Source organism: Lemur catta, chromosome 1 (assembly GCF_020740605.2).
Source record: "Lemur catta isolate mLemCat1 chromosome 1, mLemCat1.pri, whole genome shotgun sequence".
NCBI classification, from domain to species: Eukaryota; Metazoa; Chordata; class Mammalia; order Primates; family Lemuridae; genus Lemur; species Lemur catta.
In genome coordinates, this window is record NC_059128.1 from 109,063,005 (window position 1) to 109,082,365 (window position 19,361).

General features: G+C 56.3%; 1 protein-coding gene across 2 annotated transcripts; it reads right to left on the reverse strand.

Annotated features, from left to right (window-relative positions):
• Positions 1-5,102: 5,102 nt before the first annotated feature.
• DAPK3 (death associated protein kinase 3) lies at positions 5,103-18,013 on the reverse strand. Of its 2 annotated transcripts, none has more exons than XM_045544799.1 (9): positions 17,912-18,013; positions 16,594-16,742; positions 10,436-10,796; positions 10,184-10,313; positions 9,818-9,866; positions 8,937-8,963; positions 7,662-7,814; positions 6,823-6,868; positions 5,103-6,374 (listed from the first exon to the last, which is right to left on the reverse strand). In XM_045544799.1, the coding sequence occupies exons 2-9, from the start codon at positions 16,653-16,655 to the stop codon at positions 5,838-5,840; spliced, it is 1,365 nt and encodes a 454-aa protein (XP_045400755.1). In that variant the 5' UTR covers positions 16,656-16,742; positions 17,912-18,013; the 3' UTR covers positions 5,103-5,837. The 2 variants fall into 2 exon arrangements, with proteins under 2 accessions (XP_045400755.1, XP_045400756.1); XM_045544800.1 differs by having other exon boundaries at positions 16,594-16,737; positions 17,912-17,999.
• Positions 18,014-19,361: the final 1,348 nt, after the last annotated feature.

The following is a 19,361-nucleotide window of genomic DNA, read 5'->3' on the forward strand; positions in this document are numbered from 1 at the left end:
TCAGCAGTTACCCTGCAGGCACCGCCGCCACCCCCACCCCACCCCGCCGGCGCCAAAGCTGTCACCTCCAAAGGCCACCTCCCAGCCACTGGGCCCCTTAAACAGGACATCTTTGGGGCCAACTGGGAGCCAGCCAGGGCCTGGGGGAGGAGCGGGCTAAGGGGACCTCGGGGGGTGTCGGACAGCCTCAGACCACTGTGCCCGGGAGCCTGTCCCCACCCAGGGTTGGGGAGTGGGTGTCAGGGGCCGGGCAGCTCCCAGGGCAGGGACACACATGCAACCTCAGGGCTGCCTGGCCTGGGGCGGGGGTGCGTAGGGGTCCCGGCTCTGTCCCCTCTGGGACAAGGAGAACCCATGGGAAGGTCCAGCCCCCCGGACAGCTCAGTCCCCTCTTCCTCCTCCTCTTCCTCCATCCCCCTCCACCCCACTGCCTGCCATCTTCCCGGCTGGCCCTCAGGCTGGGGCCAGCCCGGGCTGTCCTGGAGGCCACCAAACCGCCTGGGACAGCTAAGTGCCACCGAGGATCTGTGTTTGGGACGTCCTGTGAGTGGGGGATCTCGTGTCACCACTGTTCTGTGTCGCACATGCCGCCTGGGGCGGGGCAGAGGAGCGGGGAGATGGTTTGGGTACTTACTTTTCTTTTTGTCTCACAACAGGGGGGTTAAAGTTCTCAGGGGCTGAAGGAGCCGCTCGGGCTGGCAGGCCTGGCTTTATAGGGCCGCCTCTCCCGGGCCCTGGCGTGGGGACCTCGGCTATTAATAGCGGCCAAAGCGTCTTGCCCGTGTATGGTCAAGGACACGGCCGCAGCTCGGCCGGGCCCGCCCTGCTCCCGGCACCTGCTGCGGGCCCTGGGCCGGGGCAGGTGGCCCACAGGGTGCCCTCTGACCTACTAGAAGGACTGACCCCGCGAGAGTTGGTGATTACTACATCTGAGCCCCCCAAATATAACAAGGCTCATAGTTGGGGGGCCCTGGGGGTGTCCTGGACCCCGACACGCCCTTCCTTCCACCGTGGGCACCACCTTGGGGGGCAGCCAGAGTCCCTGTCCCTGGGGGGGGAGGGGGAGGGGGAGGCTGGCACGCGGAGGTGGGCTGTTTGCCAAGAGCCCTGGCAGGATTAGTTCGAACCCAGGGCTACTGACGCACTTTGCAGGTGGTGTGGAACCCAGTCCCGGCTGCCCGTAAGGCCCAAAGTTAGGGCTCCGTGTCATGTACTGCGGTGACGTCTGGGTGAAACTGGGACAGGCTCCCTTAGGCTCCCACGCACCAGGGTCCCTAGCAAATAGCCCTTCTGAGCTACGGGGCCGGGCACGGTTCCTTCCTCTCCCCGAGTGGCAGGTTTCGGTTCCCTGTGAGCCCCAGAGCCATTCGAACAAGCCAGTCACCTCCTCTCCCAGGAGCCAGGGGCCGCCTCCCCCTCTTGTTACTACAAGCCTGCCTCCACCGGTTGTTTGCTGTGGTCCCCAGTGCAGCCCCCGTGTGGCCCTGAGTGCTGTGCAGTGTCCCCTCCCCTGGGGTGAGAGAAGCCAGGTCCCTTGAGATTTTAGCAGCCTGACACGTTTAATCACTGAAATAATGTACAGCCGGAAGAGGCCCTTGGCACTTGGCACAGTAACCATCTGCTTCCTACCCAGCAGCCTTTGTTCTCACGGCAATCTTTTTTTTCTTTTTGAGACAAGGTCTCACCCTGTTGCCCAGGCTGGAGCACAGTGGCGTCATCACAGCTCACTGCAGCCTCCAACTCTTGGGCTCAAGAGATCCTCCTGCCTCAGCCTCCCCAGTGGCTGGGATTACAGGTGCCACCACGTCCAGCTAATTTTTTTTACTTTTTATAGAGATGGGGGTCTTTCTGTGTTGCCCAGGCTGGTCTCGAACTCCTGTCCTCAGGTGATCCTCCTGCCTCAGCCCCCCACAGTGCCGGGATTACAGGCACCAGCCACCACGCCCGGGCTAAGGGCAGTCATTAACTGCGGACACACTGCTCTTTGGTCAAGCAGGAGGGGGTAACTCCAGGGTCACCCAGAGAATCTATGGGTTTGTTTCGTCTTCACCAGGTGCATCAGCAAAGACCCATTTCCAAAGAAGGTCCCACTCTCTCCTCTGCCAGCTGAGCTCAGGTGCACCCTGCTGTCGAGGGACCCGGGCTCGTGCCTTTGAGGATTGGGGGTGGGGGTGGAGGGTGCTCAGGGCTGCAAGCACTAACCAGATCGGAGGCACTGAAGTGTTTCTTATTGTGGCAAAATGCACGTCACATAAAATTTACCATCTGAACCATATTTAAGTGTGCGGTTCAGCAGCATTGAGCGCGCCCGTGTTGCTGTGCAACCTTCTGCAGGGCTGTCTCTGGCTGCCCGGCTGCTGTAACGGGACACCACAGACAGGGTGACGTGAACAACAGCCACTTATTAATCCTGCTCACAGCTCTGGGCCGGGAGGCCCAAGAACACAGCCGGCATGGGAAGGCCACTTCCCAGCGTGCAGACAACGCCTGCTGGCTGTGTCCTCACGCGCCTGTGTCTTCTTCTTACAAAGGCACAAATCCCGTCGTGGGTCCCATGCTGGGGACCTCATCTGAATCTGAGTACCTCCAAAGTCCCCCCTCCCAAGACCACCCCACTGCAGGTCAACGATTTGATATAATGAATGTGGCAAGGACACAGACATTCACCCACAGCAACCACCATCCCCCCAGAACTTTCTCATCTTCCCAAACTCACACTCTGTCCCCATGAAACACTCACTCCCCACCCCCTCCCCAGCCCCTGGCACCCACCATCCCACTTCCTGTCTCTGTGGATCTGACAACTCCACGGACCTCCTGTGAGTGGAACCACACAGGATTTGTCCTTCTGTGTCTGGCGTCTCTCACTGAGCACGATGTCCTCAGGTTCCATCCACGCTGTGGCCTGTGTCAGAGCCTCATCCCTTTTCGTAGCTGAGTGATGTTCCACGTGTGGATGGACCACGTTGAGTTTATCCATTAACGGACACTTGGGCTGTTTCCACCTTTTGCCTGTTGTGGCCCTGCCACCATGAACGTGGATGTGCAGAAGTCTGTCCCACTCACCGGAGGTACTTAAGTGCTCGTCCACCCTGGGCTGTGGCATGTGGCATCCTGTACCTCTGAGGCAGGTTCCAGCCTCGGGGCTGGGGGCTGGGACTGGTTGGACTCCGTGGTGCCACCTCGTGGCCGTGTCCTCACATGGCTCCCAGGGCGGGCCGGAGTCTGGGCCATAGGTCAGCAGACTGCAGCCCCCTGGCCGAATGCAGCCAGCCCGGCCTGAGTCTGTGACGTCTCACTGGTGCTCAGCCATGGACACTATGGCAGCTGCGCCAAGGTGACGGCAGAGGGGAGCAGCCACCACCACCGGCTCCAAAGCCACAAATATTCTGGCGTAAACAAATGCCTGTTCAAGGCCCAGACCACGCAAACGCACCCGAGCAGCCGTGTCCCCTGGAAACCCCGACTGCGGTGCGAAGCGTGCAATGGTCACTGCTGTTGCTCCGGTGTGTTTGTCATTTGATTCATCACCCTCCACATGGGTCTGAGCAACAGCCACACATTTTTGAACTGTCAGGTGGAGTCACACAAAACTCCTTCCGGCGATTGGTGACCTGGGCTCGCTGCACCAGGGAACTGCGAGCTAGACTACGGGCAGGACTGCCGTCTCCATGGCAATGTCTGGGGCTCCCAGCGGTTCTGCCTTTGCCACAGTGGTGGGTGACCCACAGGGCTAGGGCTTCCCCGTCTGCCACGGGGCACAGTTCTTCCTTGATTTAACCTGAATGAAGACTTGAGGCTGGACGAGACGGGCAGAGGAAGGCGAGTGACATCGTCTACAGCTTGTACCAGGGACTGGCAGGGGGTTTTTCTTTTTTCATTTAATCGTGGTAAAACACATGTAATAAACATCAGCCACTTAGGGAGTACAATTCAGTGGCATTAATACATGTACACTGTTGTAACCAGCGCCTCTATTTAGCTCTGGAACATTCCATCACCCCAAAAGGAATCCCCTCCCCCCACCCCTGGCACCCACGAATCCACGTCCTGTCTCTGGATCTGCCTGTTCTGGACATGTCATCTAAAAGGAGTCTGGTGTCTCTCACTGAGCACGATGTCCTGAAGGTCCCTCCACGCTATGGCCTGTGTCAGAGCCTCGTCCCTCTTCATGGCTGAGTGATAGTCCACGTGTGGATGGACCATGTTGTATTTGTCCATTTATTCAATTCAGACATCTGCCATGTTTCTACTTTGCATCTTTTATGAATCCTGCTGTGAACATTCTCATGCAAGTCTTTGTGTGGATACACATCTTCCTATTTCCATGAATGTACTAAAACCACTGAACTGTACGCCTTAAAAAGGAGAATTTTATGGTGTGAATCATAGTTCAGTTAAAAAAAACTAAATTTAAAAAGGAGAAACTTGGATGGGCGCGGTGACTCACACCTATGATCCTAGCACTCTGGGAGGCCGAGGGGAGGATTGCTTGAGGTCAGGAATTTGAGATCAGCCTGAGCAAGAGCAAGATCCCATCTCTACTAAAAATAAAACATTACTAGGCGTGGTAAAGGCATCTCCAGTCTCAGCTACTCAAGAGGCTGAGGCAGGAGGATCACTTGAGCCCTGGAGTTTGAGGCTGCAGTGAGCTGTGACGATGCTACTGCACTCCAGCCTGGGTGACAGAGTGAGACTCTGTCTGAAAAAAGAGAGAGAGAGAAACAGAGAAACTCGCCCTGTTTCTGGAATGAGGCAGCAGAGCTACAGCCAGGGCCACCAGCAGCTGAGCTCAGCTCCAGGGAAGGGAGCAACAGGTGACAAGGGCCTCTCTTAGGAACCACAAGGCAAAAGGAGACAGGAGCCCCCGCCCCCCAATCCTGGTTGCCTAGAAGCTTCCATCTTGCTACAAGGAAAAGAACCATCTTGCTCCAAGGACACTCTGTGGGCCTCTGGGAGGTCCCGGGCTTGCCCTCCTCTTCCAGAGGACAGAGGCAGGTGGGACAGAGAGGAAGAAACACAAAAGCCTCAAAGGACACGTCACTGCGTGGCCAAGGGCTGCCTCTCCCCTGCCAAGGCCTGAACCACAGAGAACACGTGGATGTCAGGGAAGCAGGATTTTATTTCTTTTGGCTGGAACAGGAACATTCTCGTGCAGGCGTGCACAGGCATTGCGACGGAGCTGAGAGGTGTGTGCGGCACAGGCCACCACAACCCCGGGGACAGCCCTCGCCACAGAGGGCCTGGGCACAACAGAGGCTGAGTCCAACCTCTCTGTCGACCCGCCAGGTCCCAAGGCCCTGCCCCACCTGGCAGTGTCCTGTTGGCCTGACCTCCAGCCAGGGGCCCCAGCATGCTGGGGACTGTCCCCACCTGCCCAGTCCTCCCTGCTCCGCCATCACCCGTCTCAAGGCCTCCTCCTGGGCCGAGGGGCAGCACCTAGCAGTGCCCGACGACGCTGCCACCCTGACCCCTCCCCAGCCCACAGGGCCAGAGCAGCACTTGGGCAGCCGCTGTGGCCACCATGGCCAGTTCTGTTCGGATGGTCCCAGCCCCTCGCAGAGCACCTGGGGCCGTGCTGCCCTGGAAGACCCCAGCATTGCTGATGCTGCAGGACAGGGGCTGAGCTGGGGCGAGGACACGGAGCTGGCGTGGGATTCTGTCCCTCCTGGGGACAAAGCACTGGCAGCAGAGCTGGGCCTCAGCTTTCCTGGGCTCTTCCCGCCTCAGCCCCCAGCCCAGGGCTTGGCAAGGGCTGGAACGGGATGACAGGGGAACCGAGGCCCACATGGAGCCGTCCCCAGCCCAGGCCCGGTGCCCGAGCGCCCCGGGGCCACCTAGCGGAGGCCGCACTCCACACCCTGCAGCTTCTCCTGCTCCAGGGCGCGCACCAGGTCCTGCACGAACCGCATCTCGGAGGCCACCTGCTTGGCCAGCGCCTCGTAGCGGTTCTCGAGCCGGCTGAAGCGGCGCTTGAGCCCGCTGGTCCCCAGCAGGGCGCCCCGGGCCTCCTCCTGCGCCTGCCGCTTAAGCGCCTCGGTCTTGTGCAGCTCCTGCCGCAGCCGCCGCAGGTCCTGGCCCAGGCTGTCACTCTCCTCGCGGTACCAGGCCTCCTTCTCCTCGTAGATGGCGGCCAGCGCCTCCACGTCCTCGTGGCACAGCCGCCGGCTGCGCTCCAGCTCACGTAGGCCCTCCTCGGCCGCCGCCACCTCCTCCAGCACCTTGGAGAAGCGCTCGAAGTTGACGTAGGTGTTGTTGGGCGGCATGCTCGAGTGCGACTTGATGGTGTACTCCTTTAGCCGTGTGGTCTTCAGGCGCCGCCGCTCCGGCTTCTGGCCGCTGTCCTCGCTGCGCACGTTCCGCCGCCGGATCGCCTGCGGGGACGGCAGTGGGGGCGCTGCAGTGGGGGTCCTGGCCACATCCGGTCCCCCCACCCCACCGCACACTTCCCGGAATCAAGTTTTATCTGCACAAGGGTCATCCACCACTTTCTCGCGATAACCAGAGATGAGTCACCAGCAGACACTGCCCAGCCTGCAAAGCCACCCACTCACCTCCTGGCACCCTAGGAACAGGGCTGCCGGCCTGGCCCAGAGGTGCCGAGTCAGCCCCGTGGGACGTAGCCAGGCTGAGGACCCTACCAGGACAGCGGCAGCCGACACCATCTCACCCGTGTCAGGACCCCACGCCCAGGCCTACTCTCCAGGGACCCTCCTCAGATGCTGGGGCTTGTCACACCTGTCACCCTTCAGCAGGGGAGATCACCAGTACCCCAAAGGAAAGGCCAAGGCAGGCAGCCCCTGGTGCGGCCCCAGCCCTCACCTTGATCCAGGAGTGCTCCAGGCTCTGGGCGATGGTCATTCTCCGCCTGGAAGACCCCACCATGCCCTGGTTAGTGACACGTGGGCCACCCGCAACATCCTTCTGTCTCCCCACTGTGGCAACTGCAGACAGCCAGCCCCTCCAGGACCCCCAGGCCCTGAGGTGTCCCTCCAGCCTCCACTCAGCCAACCGCAGGGGAACACGGGGTTTTCTGGGGGTTTGTGAACATAGTTGAGACCTGGGGCTGGGGGTCACTGGAGGGGCAGGGTGGCCAGGGAGGACCACGGCCACGGGAGCATCTATATGCAAGGGAAGGCAAAGCATTGCCAGGATTCTAGACTTTTCTAGGAAAAAAACAGTCACCTGGAATTTTATGCAAAACCCATTTTACAGGCCAGCAACAAATTAAGTTCTTAAAAACACAGCATGGGAGCCGGGCACGGTGGCTCACGCCTGTCATCCCAGCACTCTGCGAGGCTGAGACAGGAGGATCGCTTGAACCCAGGACTTGGAGGCTGCAGTGAGCTATGATGACACGACTGCACTCCAGCCTGGGTGACAGAGCAAGACCCTGTGTCTTAAAAAAAAAAACAAACAAAAAAAGCCGTGGGCCCACCACTGCCATTGGTTCACTATCTGTGGCCCAAGGAGGAGGCCACGCCTGGTTCCTAGCTACAGGGAGGTGGCGCTGGAAGGAGATACTTCTCGAAGCCACTGTGACAGGAGAAGGCCCCAGTCCTGCCGCATGGCCACTCAGCTCACATGCCCCTCCTGTCGTTCTAGGTGGCAGGGGCCACCCTGTGACCCCTCTGCCCAGGCACCCCCCGCCCTGCCCATACTTGGGGTCTTTGACCAGCAGCCGGCGGATGAAGTCCTTGGCCAGCTCGCTGGTGTTGCCGAAGTACTCCTCGTCGAAGTCATAGTTCACGGCCGAGATGTTGGTAAGGGTCTCCTGCTTGGTCTCGCCCAGGAATGGGGACGCGCCACTCAAGCTGGAAGATGGGCGGAGGCTCAGTCGGACCCCTGGCTCCCCGTACAACCTCCAGGGATCCCCGGGGATTCCCCTGGCCACCACCCAGAAGTCACTAAAAATCCCTCCCCCAGTCACTGACGGCGGCAGAATGAATGGGCCAAAATCTCTGCAGAAACAAACCATCCATGTAGACATAAAGTCTCAGAGCAGCTTCCCCAGAATGCTCGGTAACCACAGGGGGAGGAGGGTAGCTTTCCTACGGAGGGTCCCGGGGACACCATCTTAGCCAAGGGACCAAAGTTAACACCCCCCTGCAATGGCGTGTGCCTGAGGGACACCCCTGGGGTCTAGGCAGAGACACAGAACCCCCACCTGACTGCGAGCGAGCCCCAGACACACCCAGACGGAGGGATGTCCTGCCTGACCCCTGATCGGTGCTCGTGCAAGAGTCAGGGTCACAAAGGACGACAGGTGGAGGAATAGCCTCGGGCTGGCAGGGCCCAAGGAGACAGACGGCTAACTGCCATGTGGGGTCTTGGACCAGAGGGGGTGTTAGTGGGAGAACTGGGGACAGCTGACTGCACTGGGAGGCACTCTCCTGAGTCTCGCAGTACCCAGGTTAACCCCTCAGTGGGACGATGTCTCACGTCTGTCGGGGAGCGCAGGCTGGGCGGAAGGTGTGCGGGAGTCTGCGCTGTGTCTGCAAGTCTTTGTCAGTCTAAGACTGTCTCAAAATTTAAGAAAACCCCACACACTGTCTAACACACCATCTCCCGAAGCCTCGGGGTCCGAGGGCTACGCCCACTGGACAAGTGAGAACTCGGAACGGCGGGCGCGCTCAGCTGGGGAGAGACAATCAAAACAGGGTCGGGGTCAGGGGTCAGGCCCCTTCCTCGCACACAGGGAGGCCAGGTTGCCGGCTAGCGACCAGAGAGAGGGAGGACACGCGTCCTCCCAGAGTGGGGCCTGCACCGCTCACTTCACACATCATTGTCCTGCCCTCAGAACTCTCCGGAAGCCCCTGTGCAGCAGCCACACAGAACCACTCACTCACTCACTCACTCACTCATTCACTCACTCATGCATTCATTCATCCCGTATCCCCCTCCCCAGCGGGAGCGAGACAGCCCCAGGTACTCACAGGATGTAGGTGATGACGCCGATGCTCCTGGAAGACAAAGTTGGGGTCAGCCCGCAGCCAGGCGCAGTCACCCCGACCCGCTAAAGGGCTGTGGGGCCAGAGCTGGGGAGGGGGAAAGGCTGGGGAAGCCGGGCCAAGGCCAGGCGGGTGCAGGTCTGTCCCCCCGAGGGCATCAAGGACCCGCCACGGCTGCCTGTCCAAGCTCAAACTGGCTAGGGGTGGGGACAGAGCAGGCAGACATACTAGCTGGACAACTCTGCCAGTGCACCCACTCAGGGGGAACCCCCGGGCCTGGCGTGGTCCCAGACGGGCCAGCAAACTCTCCATAACGGGTCAGACAGCGAGCAGCTCAGGCTTTGTGGCGGCAAAAGGTCTCTATCAGCTACTCGCCTGTTTGGTTTTTTTTGTTTTTTTTTTTTGTTTTTTTTGAGACAGTCTCACTCTGTTGCCTGGGCTAGAGTGCCGTGGTGTCAGCCTAGCTCACAGCAACCTCAAACTCCTGGGCTCAAGCAATCCTCCTGCCTCAGCCTCCCGAGTAGCTGGGACTACAAGCATGTGCCACCATGCCCAACTAATTTATTCTATATATATTTTTAGTTGTCCACCTCATTTCTTTCTATTTTTAGTAGGGATAGGGTCTCCCTCTTGCTTAGGCTGGTCTCGAACTCCTGACCTCAAGTGATCCTCTCGCCTCGGCCTCCCAGAGTGCTAGGATTACAGGTATGAGCCACCATGCCTGGCCGCCCATTTGGTTTTTTAACAGCCCCTTAGAAACATGAAAACCACCCTCAGCCCACAGGCCAATCGGGCCCCAGGGCAGAAGCCTGGCCTATTCTAAGGCTCCCACAGCACCTGGGCCGCGAGGACGGCTCCACACTCACCACATGTCGGCCTCCAGCCCCAGCGGCTCATAGTTGACAATCTCAGGAGCTATGGGGGACAGGGAGACACAAGGTTGCGCTCTGGGGACACAGTGGCCAGTGAGGAGGGCTGCAGCCCCGCCCTTGAGGCTCTCAGCATGCAGACTCGGGTCCAGGCTTTCGCGGCTGGCACTGCACTTGGGGCGAGCCATGCGGCAGGGCCGGCTGGTAGCACCTGCAGAATCCCTGAGTCCCCGTGGTGCCGGGCGCAGAAGGGCTGACCTGGGGGCCATGGACCAGCATCTGGCAGATAGGCCTTTGCCCCCTCCCTCAGCAAGAATCCTCAGACGGCCCCCACCGGGGCCCAGACACACCGCAGGCCCTTACCCACGAACTCGGGGGTGCCAAAGATGTTCTTGAACTCGTTCCCTGCCTCGATCTTGTGGGCGATGCCGAAGTCAATGAGTTTGATCCTCGGGTTGGGCACGTCCTTATCCAGGAGCATGATGTTCTCTGGCTGGGGCGGGGGGGGACGGGCCTCAGTGGCTGCTGCCCACCCAGTGTCTGGCCTGCACCGCAGTGGACAGCCCCAAACCCTCCCTAGGAACCTCAGCCCACAGGTCCCAGGCCGGGGCCCACCTTGAGGTCGAAGTGGGCGATGCGCTTGGAGTGCAGGTAGTGCACGCCGTCCAGGATCTGCTTGAGGAACTGGGTGGCCTCGTCCTCCGTCAGCGACTCCTTCTCCGCCAGGAAGTCGAAGAGCTCCCCGCCCGAGACCAGCTCCAGGATGAGCACCACATCAGTCTTGTTCTCAAAGATGTCATGCAGCGTGATGATGTTGGGGTGCCGGATCTCGCGCAGGATATTCACCTCCCGCTCGATCTCCTCCCGGCTCACGCCCCGCCGGCTGGACGACAGGCGGCGCTTCTTGATGAACTTGGCCGCGTACTCCTTGCCCGTGCCCTTCTGCCGGCACTTCCGCACGATTGCGAACTGGCCACTGCAGGGGGGGGTGGGGCGTGAGCATGGCGGGGGTGAGGGGTCCCCAACAACTCCCCCTGCTCCTCCGGGTGCAGCCTACACGGGGACCTCGAGGACAGGAGCCTGCAGATGGGGGAGGGGGATGCCTCAGCCCCCTCGGAGAGCAACTCCCCGGTGCCCATCAGACATTCCCATCCTGGGCACCTGGCAGGTGTGTGGACAGGTGAGCACACAGGTGAGCACAAAGCCACCCGGCAGATACCAGCACTGGGGCACTTTTGAAAAGTGAAAGACCGGAAGGCGTGAAAGAGGAAACTAGGACAAATTATGCTAACTCCAGTGGAATTTTACCCTGTCACGACAAAGAACAGGGGCGGCTCTCCATGTGCAGACCAGAAAAGACTCAGGAGGACTTGCCAAGTGACACAGGGGATGCGGACTTTTTGTCTGAAAAGGGCTGGAGGCCTCGAGGCAACCTGTTAACAGCAGCCCCCCAAGAGCGGGGTTCAGGGAGCTCAGGCAGAGGAGGGGTGCCCACTTTTCATGTGATGCAATTCCACCCCAATGGAACTTTTCACAGCGGATTCCATTTTATCATTTTTTTAATTTAAGGAAGAAAAGGAAATAAAGCTGCTGACTTCAAAGAAGCTCTTCCCTTAACAGGCAGAGTGAAGAAATGCACGCGTTTGCAAAGCAAGAGAACTGTGCGGACTGTGGCCTCCCGCACAGCTGGGGACACAGAGTGATGTGGCTGTTGGGAATAGCGAATCCCCCATGGAACTAGGCGCACCTGGTACCGTGATGTGGGAGGTCACCCTGGATGACCCGGGGGCCCAGTGTCAGCACAGGGTCCTCCCACGAGGAGGCAGGAGGGTCAGAGGATCGGAGGCAGAGAGACTGGGAGACGCTGCGCTGCTGGCTCTGAAGGGGGAGGAAGAGCCCCAAGCTGAGGGATGCGGGCGGCCACTAGACGCTGGGAAAGACGGGACAGGGGTTCCCCCCTGGAGCCCCTAGGAGGGACCGGCCCTGCAGATCCATTTTAGATGCCACAGCCCCAGAATTTTCAGAGAATAAACCCCTGTTCTAAGGTGCTAACTTGTGGCAGTGTGTTAGAGCAGCCGTAGGAAACTCTCACCAACCGACAAGCCAAGCGCACAGGTCGGAGAACAACAAAGTCGACCTAATCAGACCTGGCCCCACGGCACCCACCACAACTGCGTACACTACACTCCTGCCCAGGTCTTTGCTGTCACTCTCCCCAGCCTAAAATGTCTTTCTCCTTCCCCCTCAGCCTACACCACCTCTCATCCCACAGTAACTCCCATGGTGACAACATCCAATGCCAGGCACTTCCCACGAGCCAGGAACACTGCAGGAAATACCAGATGTGTCCCACATTTTCAAATATAAAGCTCTTATTCCTCTCGCGTCATGCCAAGCTAAGCTATAAAGAGGAGTAAGACCAAGCTCACGGGTAAAGGTAGAGAGAAGCTGTTATGGGCTGAACTTTGTTCCTCACCACAACTTGCATATGAAGTCCTAACCTCAGAATGTGACTGTATTTGGAGACAGCATCATTGGGGTGGGCCCTAATCCAATAGGACTATGTCCTCATAAGAGAGGAGATGAGGACACAGACACGCACAGGGGGACGACCACGTGAGGACCCAGGGAGAAGGAGGCCATCTGCAAGCCAAGGAGAGAGGCCTCAGAAGGAACCAGCCCTGCCAGTGCCTTGATCAACCCTGGACTTCCAGCCTCCAGAGCGTGAGGAAATGCCTGCTTTGTAAGCCACGCGGTCTGTGGTACCCTATGACAGCAGTCCCAGCAGACTAACAGACGCCACCACGCCAGGACGGGGACCCAGGGCAGAAGTCAGCGACTCACTGCCTCACAGCTTAATTTCCTTCCCAAGACTGTGGATGCAAATTAGAGCTGGGAAGAAAGCACACGCTCACACACACAGGCATGCACACACATACACACGCACACACAACATGCTCCCACGTGCATTCCGTGCCCCCAGCAAGTCATATCAACAGCTGTGGCCCCTGAGGTGAGTAGACACGGCTCTGCTTCACTCCCGGGCCCTGTCACCAGGGTGACTCTGCCGGCTAATTCCCCAAAGACAGTCAATGATCAGACTCCAGAGAGATGACGTGCCGCTCGGAACCGAAGCCCAGCTCATTCCCGACTGGGGGCTCGTCCAGGCCGCCGGCTTGAGAGGCCCACGCTGAGAATGTGAGCGAGGATGGCGTCTGGGGTGCTGTTCGCACTCCCACCCTAACGTGCAGGGACTGGACCTCGTTTGCACATGCAAGTTCCAGGCTGTCGTGTCACTTCACCTAGAAAACGACCCTACAAAGCAGGTGCCGTTACTATCCCCACTGTAGAGATAAACTGAGGCAGAGAAAAGGAAGGCAACTCGGCCAAGGCTACGCAGACGGTCACAGGCACAGCTGGACTCACACCCTCGGGCCAGGTGCCACGGGCTCTGGAGCCCAGGTGCTCCCACGAGAGCTGGGAAACAGAAACAGACACATATATATCGCCTCCCTCGTCTACGTAAATTATAGTACATTTCACAGCATTCCGTGGCTTCAACCTTCATTTCATGTATTTCCGAGAATGTTCCAGATCATAACATGGAGCAGTGCTGTTCAAGATGGCCACATGCAGCTGTTGAACCCTGGCAGTGTGGCCGGTCTTGAATGACATGTTCTGTGAGTGTGAAATATACACTAGATTGCAAATGCTTCATAACAAAATCAGAAAACTAAACAGTTTAGTAGAGAGACCCCGTCTCTACCAAAAACAGAAAAATCAGCTAGGTGTGGTGGTGGCACCTGTAGTCCCAGCTACTCAGGAGGCTGAGGCAGGAGGATCACTTGAGCCCAGGAGTTTGAGGTTGCTGTGGGCTAGGCTGATGTCACGGCACTCTAGCCCAGGCAACAGAGTGAGACTCTGTCTCAAAAAAAATAAAAAATAAATAAAAATAAAAGACAGTGCTGGGAAAACTGGGTATCCACCTACAGAAGGTTGAAACTAGACCCCTGCCTCTCACCCTACATAAAAATCAACTCAAAATGGATCAAAGACTATAAAACTATAAAACTACCAGAAGAAAACATGGAAAATGCTTCCCAGACATTGGGCTGAGAAAAGACTTAATAATAAGACCTCAAAAGCACAGGCAACAAAAACAAAAACAAATGAGATTACATCAAACTAAAAAGTTTCTGCACAGCAAAGAAAACAATCAACAGAGTGAAAGGGCAACCTACAGAACGAACAAAAATACCCGCAAATTATCCATCCAACGGGATTAACATCCAGAATAGACAAAGAACTCAAACATCTCAACAGCAAAAAAACAAACAATCCGATTTAAAAAATGGGCAAATGATCTAAACAGACATTTCCTAAAAGAAGACACACAAATAGGCCAGGCGCAGTGGCTCACACCTGTAATCCTAGCACTCTGGGAGGCCGAGGCAGGTGGATCGCTTGAGGTCAGGAGTTCGAGACCAGCCTGAGCAAGAGTGAGACTAAAAAAATAGAAACAAATTAGCTGGCCAACTAAAATCTATATAGAAAAAATTAGCCGGGCATGGTGGCGCATGCCTGTAGTCCCAGCTACTCGGGAGGCTGAGGCAGTAGGATCGCTTAAGCCCAGGAGTTTGAGGTTGCTGTAAGCTAGGCTGACCCCACGGCACTCACTCTAGCCAGGGCAACAAAGTAACACTCTGTCTCAAAAAAAAAAAAAAAAGAAGAAGATACACAAATGGCCAACGAATATATGAAAAAGTGCTCAACATTACAGATGACCTGCGAAATGCAAATCAAAACCACAGCAAGGTACCAACTCACCCCAGTGAGGACGCTGCTAACAAAGAGACAAAAGACAGTAAGTAAGTGCTGGTAACAAGGCAGAGAAAAGGGAACACTTACCCACTGTTGGTGGAAATGTAAACTAGTACAGCCACTATGAAGAACAGTACGGCGTCCCCCAAAAAGCTACAGTGGAACTATCACATGACCCAGAGACATCTGCACCCCCATGTTCACTGCAGCACTATTCACAGCAGCCAAGATACAGAATCAACCTAGGTGTGCAACAACAGAGGAGTGGATAAACAAAGTGTGGTACATACACACCATGGAATACTATTTAGCCATAAAAAAGAATGCAATGCAGTCATTCGAGGCCAATATGAATGGGACTGGTGGACATTATGTTAAGTGAAATATCAGAATGCCAGCAACAAGAAGTCAAACACCAAATGTTCTTGTTTATATGTAGAAGCTAAAATAAGCTGATCCCAGACAAGTAGAAGGCAGAACACTGGATACTAGTGGCTGGGAAGGGAAGCAGGGGATAGGGAGAGATTGGTTAAGGGACACAAAATCACAGCTAGATGGGAGGAACAAGTTCCAGTTTACTAACCACTGTAGGACGGCTACAGTTGACAATAACATATTACACAGTTTCAAATAGCTAGAAGCAGGATATTGAAAATTCCCAACATGAATAAATAAATGTTCAAGATGATCTATCCACTAATTACCCTGATCTGATCACTTTACATTATATCAAAATACCACTATGCACTTCACAAACACATACAATTACTATATGGCAATTTTAAAAGAAGGAAAAAATTAATGATGCTATTAGAAAATTTCAACCAATCACTTCTGTGGCTTGCATTGTATTTCTATTGAACAGCACCGACATGGAGTTGCCTGGTTCTTTCAAGAGCTGCATCACGTTCTAGCCACAGATGTGGGGGCTCAGGGGGGCCACTTAAGAGGTTGCCAATCTGCTGCTCATACACACACTGCTACAGCAACTACCCATCCTTAAATCATTCCATCCATGTATGGACATATTTCCACTGATTTACTTCCTAGAGGTGAAATCAGTGGGTTAAAAGGAACGCACGTGTTAAACGTTGCTGACTTTGGCCAACCTACCCCCCCAGCAGGAGGTCTTGATATATTTTCAACAATGAAGTGTGAGATTTCTTGTGGGCGGGGAGGGCGGGGGGCCTTCTTACCGCCTAACGCAGGAAATTCCTGAAGGAAGGACTTCAGGATCCCAAATGAGCCTGAGACACTCTCTCTGGCCTGACGCAGGGCTCAGTTATTTACATTCCCTTCTGGTGACATCATGAGGCGGGATGAGGTGGCTCTGGGAAGGCTATCCAGCAGCAAACTCACCAAATAAGGTTTGAGGCTCCACAAACAAGGCCAGGCCTAGCGGTGCCTGGCTGGCTGCTGTGCAGGGCATAGGGGTCCCAGGGGACCCGACACAGCCCAGACAGGCAGGAAATCAGCTGCTCTGCTGGAGGGGGAAACCTTAGCCTTCTCCCCCAGGAATGCTAAACAATTGGTGGGCTGTAGGCCAACGCAGAAGGCCCCCCCTTTAAAACATGCAAGAGCTGGGGAAACTCAAGTGTCTCCCAATAAAAGGATATATATTTTTTTAAATCTCATATGTAAAGCGCTTAGAGAACAGACCTTTGAGTAACAACACTAGCCAGCACCTATTGCTCTCATGCCACATGCCAGGTGCTATGTTAGGTGCTGTAACTACTCCATACTTTTCTCTCCAAAGGAAATACACAGAGGACGTCCCAGCAAGAATTCACTGCTGGGGCTGTCTGACTCCAAAGTCTAAACGTGTGCCACCAGCACACGATAGCAACCCATTCCTTCTTGGGATAAAAGGACAAAGGACAGGAAGGGTGAGTTACTGTTCAGAAACCCTGTCCCCCATCCCAGGAGCCCCATGGTCAGCGGGGACTACTCACCTGCCCAGCTCTTCCCCCATCTCATAGTGGTCCTCCACGTCTTCCTGCCTGAACGTGGACATGGCGGCCAGTCTGCCTTCCAGCAGCTTCCACTCAGGGAAAGCGCAGTCACTGCAGCCTGGGGACAGGTTCTCGGGAAGTCCCCTAACCTTGACCCCGGAGGAGACATGGAAAAACAGGAAGTGAGATACCAGCTTTTCCTCCTAGGTAAATGGAGAGAACGGCGCACCCAACATAGGGCTCATGTCACTCCACAGGGAACCTCCAATCTCCTCAGAGAGCCACTGCATTTAGTGGGTTTGGTCCTTTCATACATCACCTCTTTTAGACTCTGTAACCACCCAGGTCAACAGCAAACCCATTGGGCCACTTCTGCCCCCATAACTCCCTCCAGCCACATAACTACTGATTCCCCACAAACTACCTACATCTTTCTTTTATTTTTATTTATTTATTTATTTTTTGGAGACAGGGTCTCACTCTGTCACCCAGACTAGAATGTAGTGGTGTCATCATAGCTCACTGCAGCCTCAAACTCCTGGGGTCCAGCAATCCTCCTGCCTCGGCCTCCTGAGTACCTGGGACTACAGGTATACACCAACATGCCCGGCTAATTTCTTATTTTTATTTTTTTATAGAGATGGGATCTCACTCTTGCTCAGGCTGGTCTTGAACTCCCGGCCTCAAGTGATCCTCCTGCCATGGCCTCCCAGAATGCTAGGATTACAGGCACCAATCCACCAAGCCACCAAGCCACGGAGCCCCATCCCACTCCCTCTACATCCCCTCCTCACCAGGACGGGTCCCTTAAGACCCTCATCAATGAGACACCTCCCCTCAACCCCCCATCTCATCCTCTCTCCAATCCTGACTTCCCCAGGCTCCTGCAAGCCCACTTCTGCCGCCCGCTGACCTTCATCGTCCTAGCAAAGATTAACCTCTTGCTCCCCGCTCCACGTACCAAATCCCCCAACCGCAGTCACCCCACCGCCAAACGGGCCCCCGCAAAGGGCCGTATCTGCGTCTCCACCGCCCTTCACCCCTTCTCGTTCCCAACCTCCGCACAAGCCCCAAGGCAGACCCCAGTGACTGACTCCCTCCGTAGACCCCCGAGGCCTTCTCTATCCTAACGCTCCTGCCCAAGCACCCCCGAGGCCGCCACGCCCCTCGCAGGCCCGGCTGAGCCCCTTCTCCGAGCGGACACTCAAAGGGGTCCCCAAATTTGTCCTTTCTCAATCCCCCATCCTCCATGGAACCCCCGAGGCGCCGCCCGGGCCCACCACCAGCCCGCCTGCCTCGGCCCGAGCCCGCTCCGTACCCTCCGCGGCCCCGAGGTCCGAGCCAGCCCCGCCACCGCCAAGCTGGCCGCAGTTGCCTCCTCCTCCGGCCCAGCCGCCTCGGCCGCCGCCACGCGCCTGCGCCGACGGCACCGCGACAGCCAGTGCCCGCCCCCGGGAGGCGGGCTCCACCGCCCATTGGTAGACGCGCCCGCCACTCGTGCGACAGCTCGACGACCCGCCCTCCACTTCGTTTCCGGTCCCCGCACCCGGATGCGGCCTCGCCATTGGCTAACCGACTCACCTTCCCTGATCAGATTGGCTGTCATGGACGCTGGTCAAACCGACTGGAAGGCCGACTTCCGGCCCCTAAACCGTCCCGCCCACCTCTCCTCTGACCCTGGTGCTGAAGCTGTGGCGAGGGATGCTCAGGTGCTGCATCCAGAGCCTCCTCCCTTTCTTGAGCACAAGAAGCGGGAACTGACGGCCTGACTGTGGCTGAGCGCGCATGGCAGCTCCTGGGGCGGACCCCGGGATGGCTTTAATCCCTGTGCGGCAGTTTCCTCCTCGTTAAAATGTTACCCATGTTCTAAATACTTAAATCAATACACAAATGAGGAGGTTGGTAGTTGCCATTCGCAGGATCCTTCTATGACTCTTGTTCGTCTCAAGCTAGCTGATATCATCAAACATTTATTGAGACTCAGTATGTACCAATCAACACCCTTAGAAACTATGTTAATATTTTCCCCATTCTACAGATGAAACAGAGACCCAGAGAAGTAACCTGCCCAAGGTTACACAGCTAGGAAAGGGCAGAGCTGGGATTCATGCCCAGATAGATCTGAACCCAAAGCCAATGCTGACACCCAGATGCCATCAGACACAAGGCCCGGTGTATTTTGGCCACTGTCAGACCACCCTCACTTCATCTCCTGCCAGACTTTTCCCCATCTACTCCATCTCAACCCATTTTCTGTCCTTCTGACCTCAAACATCTCATTCCTACCCCAGGTCTTTGCACAAGCCGTTTCTTCTGCCTGGAAACTGCCTTGCCCACTCTTGCCTAGTGCCTGCCCATGCTCGAATTCAAAGCTAAGGCAGCACCTACACCTGGAAGACCCTCCACCTTGCACCTGAATGGCATCTTTATAGATCCAATCACAGTTGCAATTATGAGTAGAGCAGATGCTCACCTAAGTGACCTGGTGGATGAACAAGCCACTGTCCTCTCTGCAAACCAAGCCCAAGGCCACATTGGTGGACTTTTGCCACATCACATCAACTTTCAGTCCCTCTTGTTATCATACTCACATAATTAAGTTGAATCAGTGCAATCTGAGTAACTCATCAAGAGAGTTAGTTTCTTTGAAAAGTAAATTCAACTTTGGAAAACACTTAAGGGCAGGGATTTTTCCCCCTAATGCTATAGAACTAGGCATGAGGAAAACCAGAGTGGAAAATATGGCCAGACATGGTGGCTCACACCTG

Bases quoted from the DNA above. Each gene is read 5' to 3' on its own strand.
- DAPK3 (XM_045544799.1), bottom strand. From the start codon at position 16,655: ATGTCCACGTTCAGGCAGGAAGACGTGGAGGACCACTATGAGATGGGG. The intron at 9,867-10,183 runs GTAAGGGCCTGC...TGTCCCCCATAG, and splicing joins TGGCACCCCCGAGTTCGTGG to CTCCTGAGATTGTCAACTAT. The intron at 6,869-7,661 runs GTATGGGCAGGG...GGGGTCTTCCAG, and splicing joins CTGCTGGTCAAAGACCCCAA to GCGGAGAATGACCATCGCCC.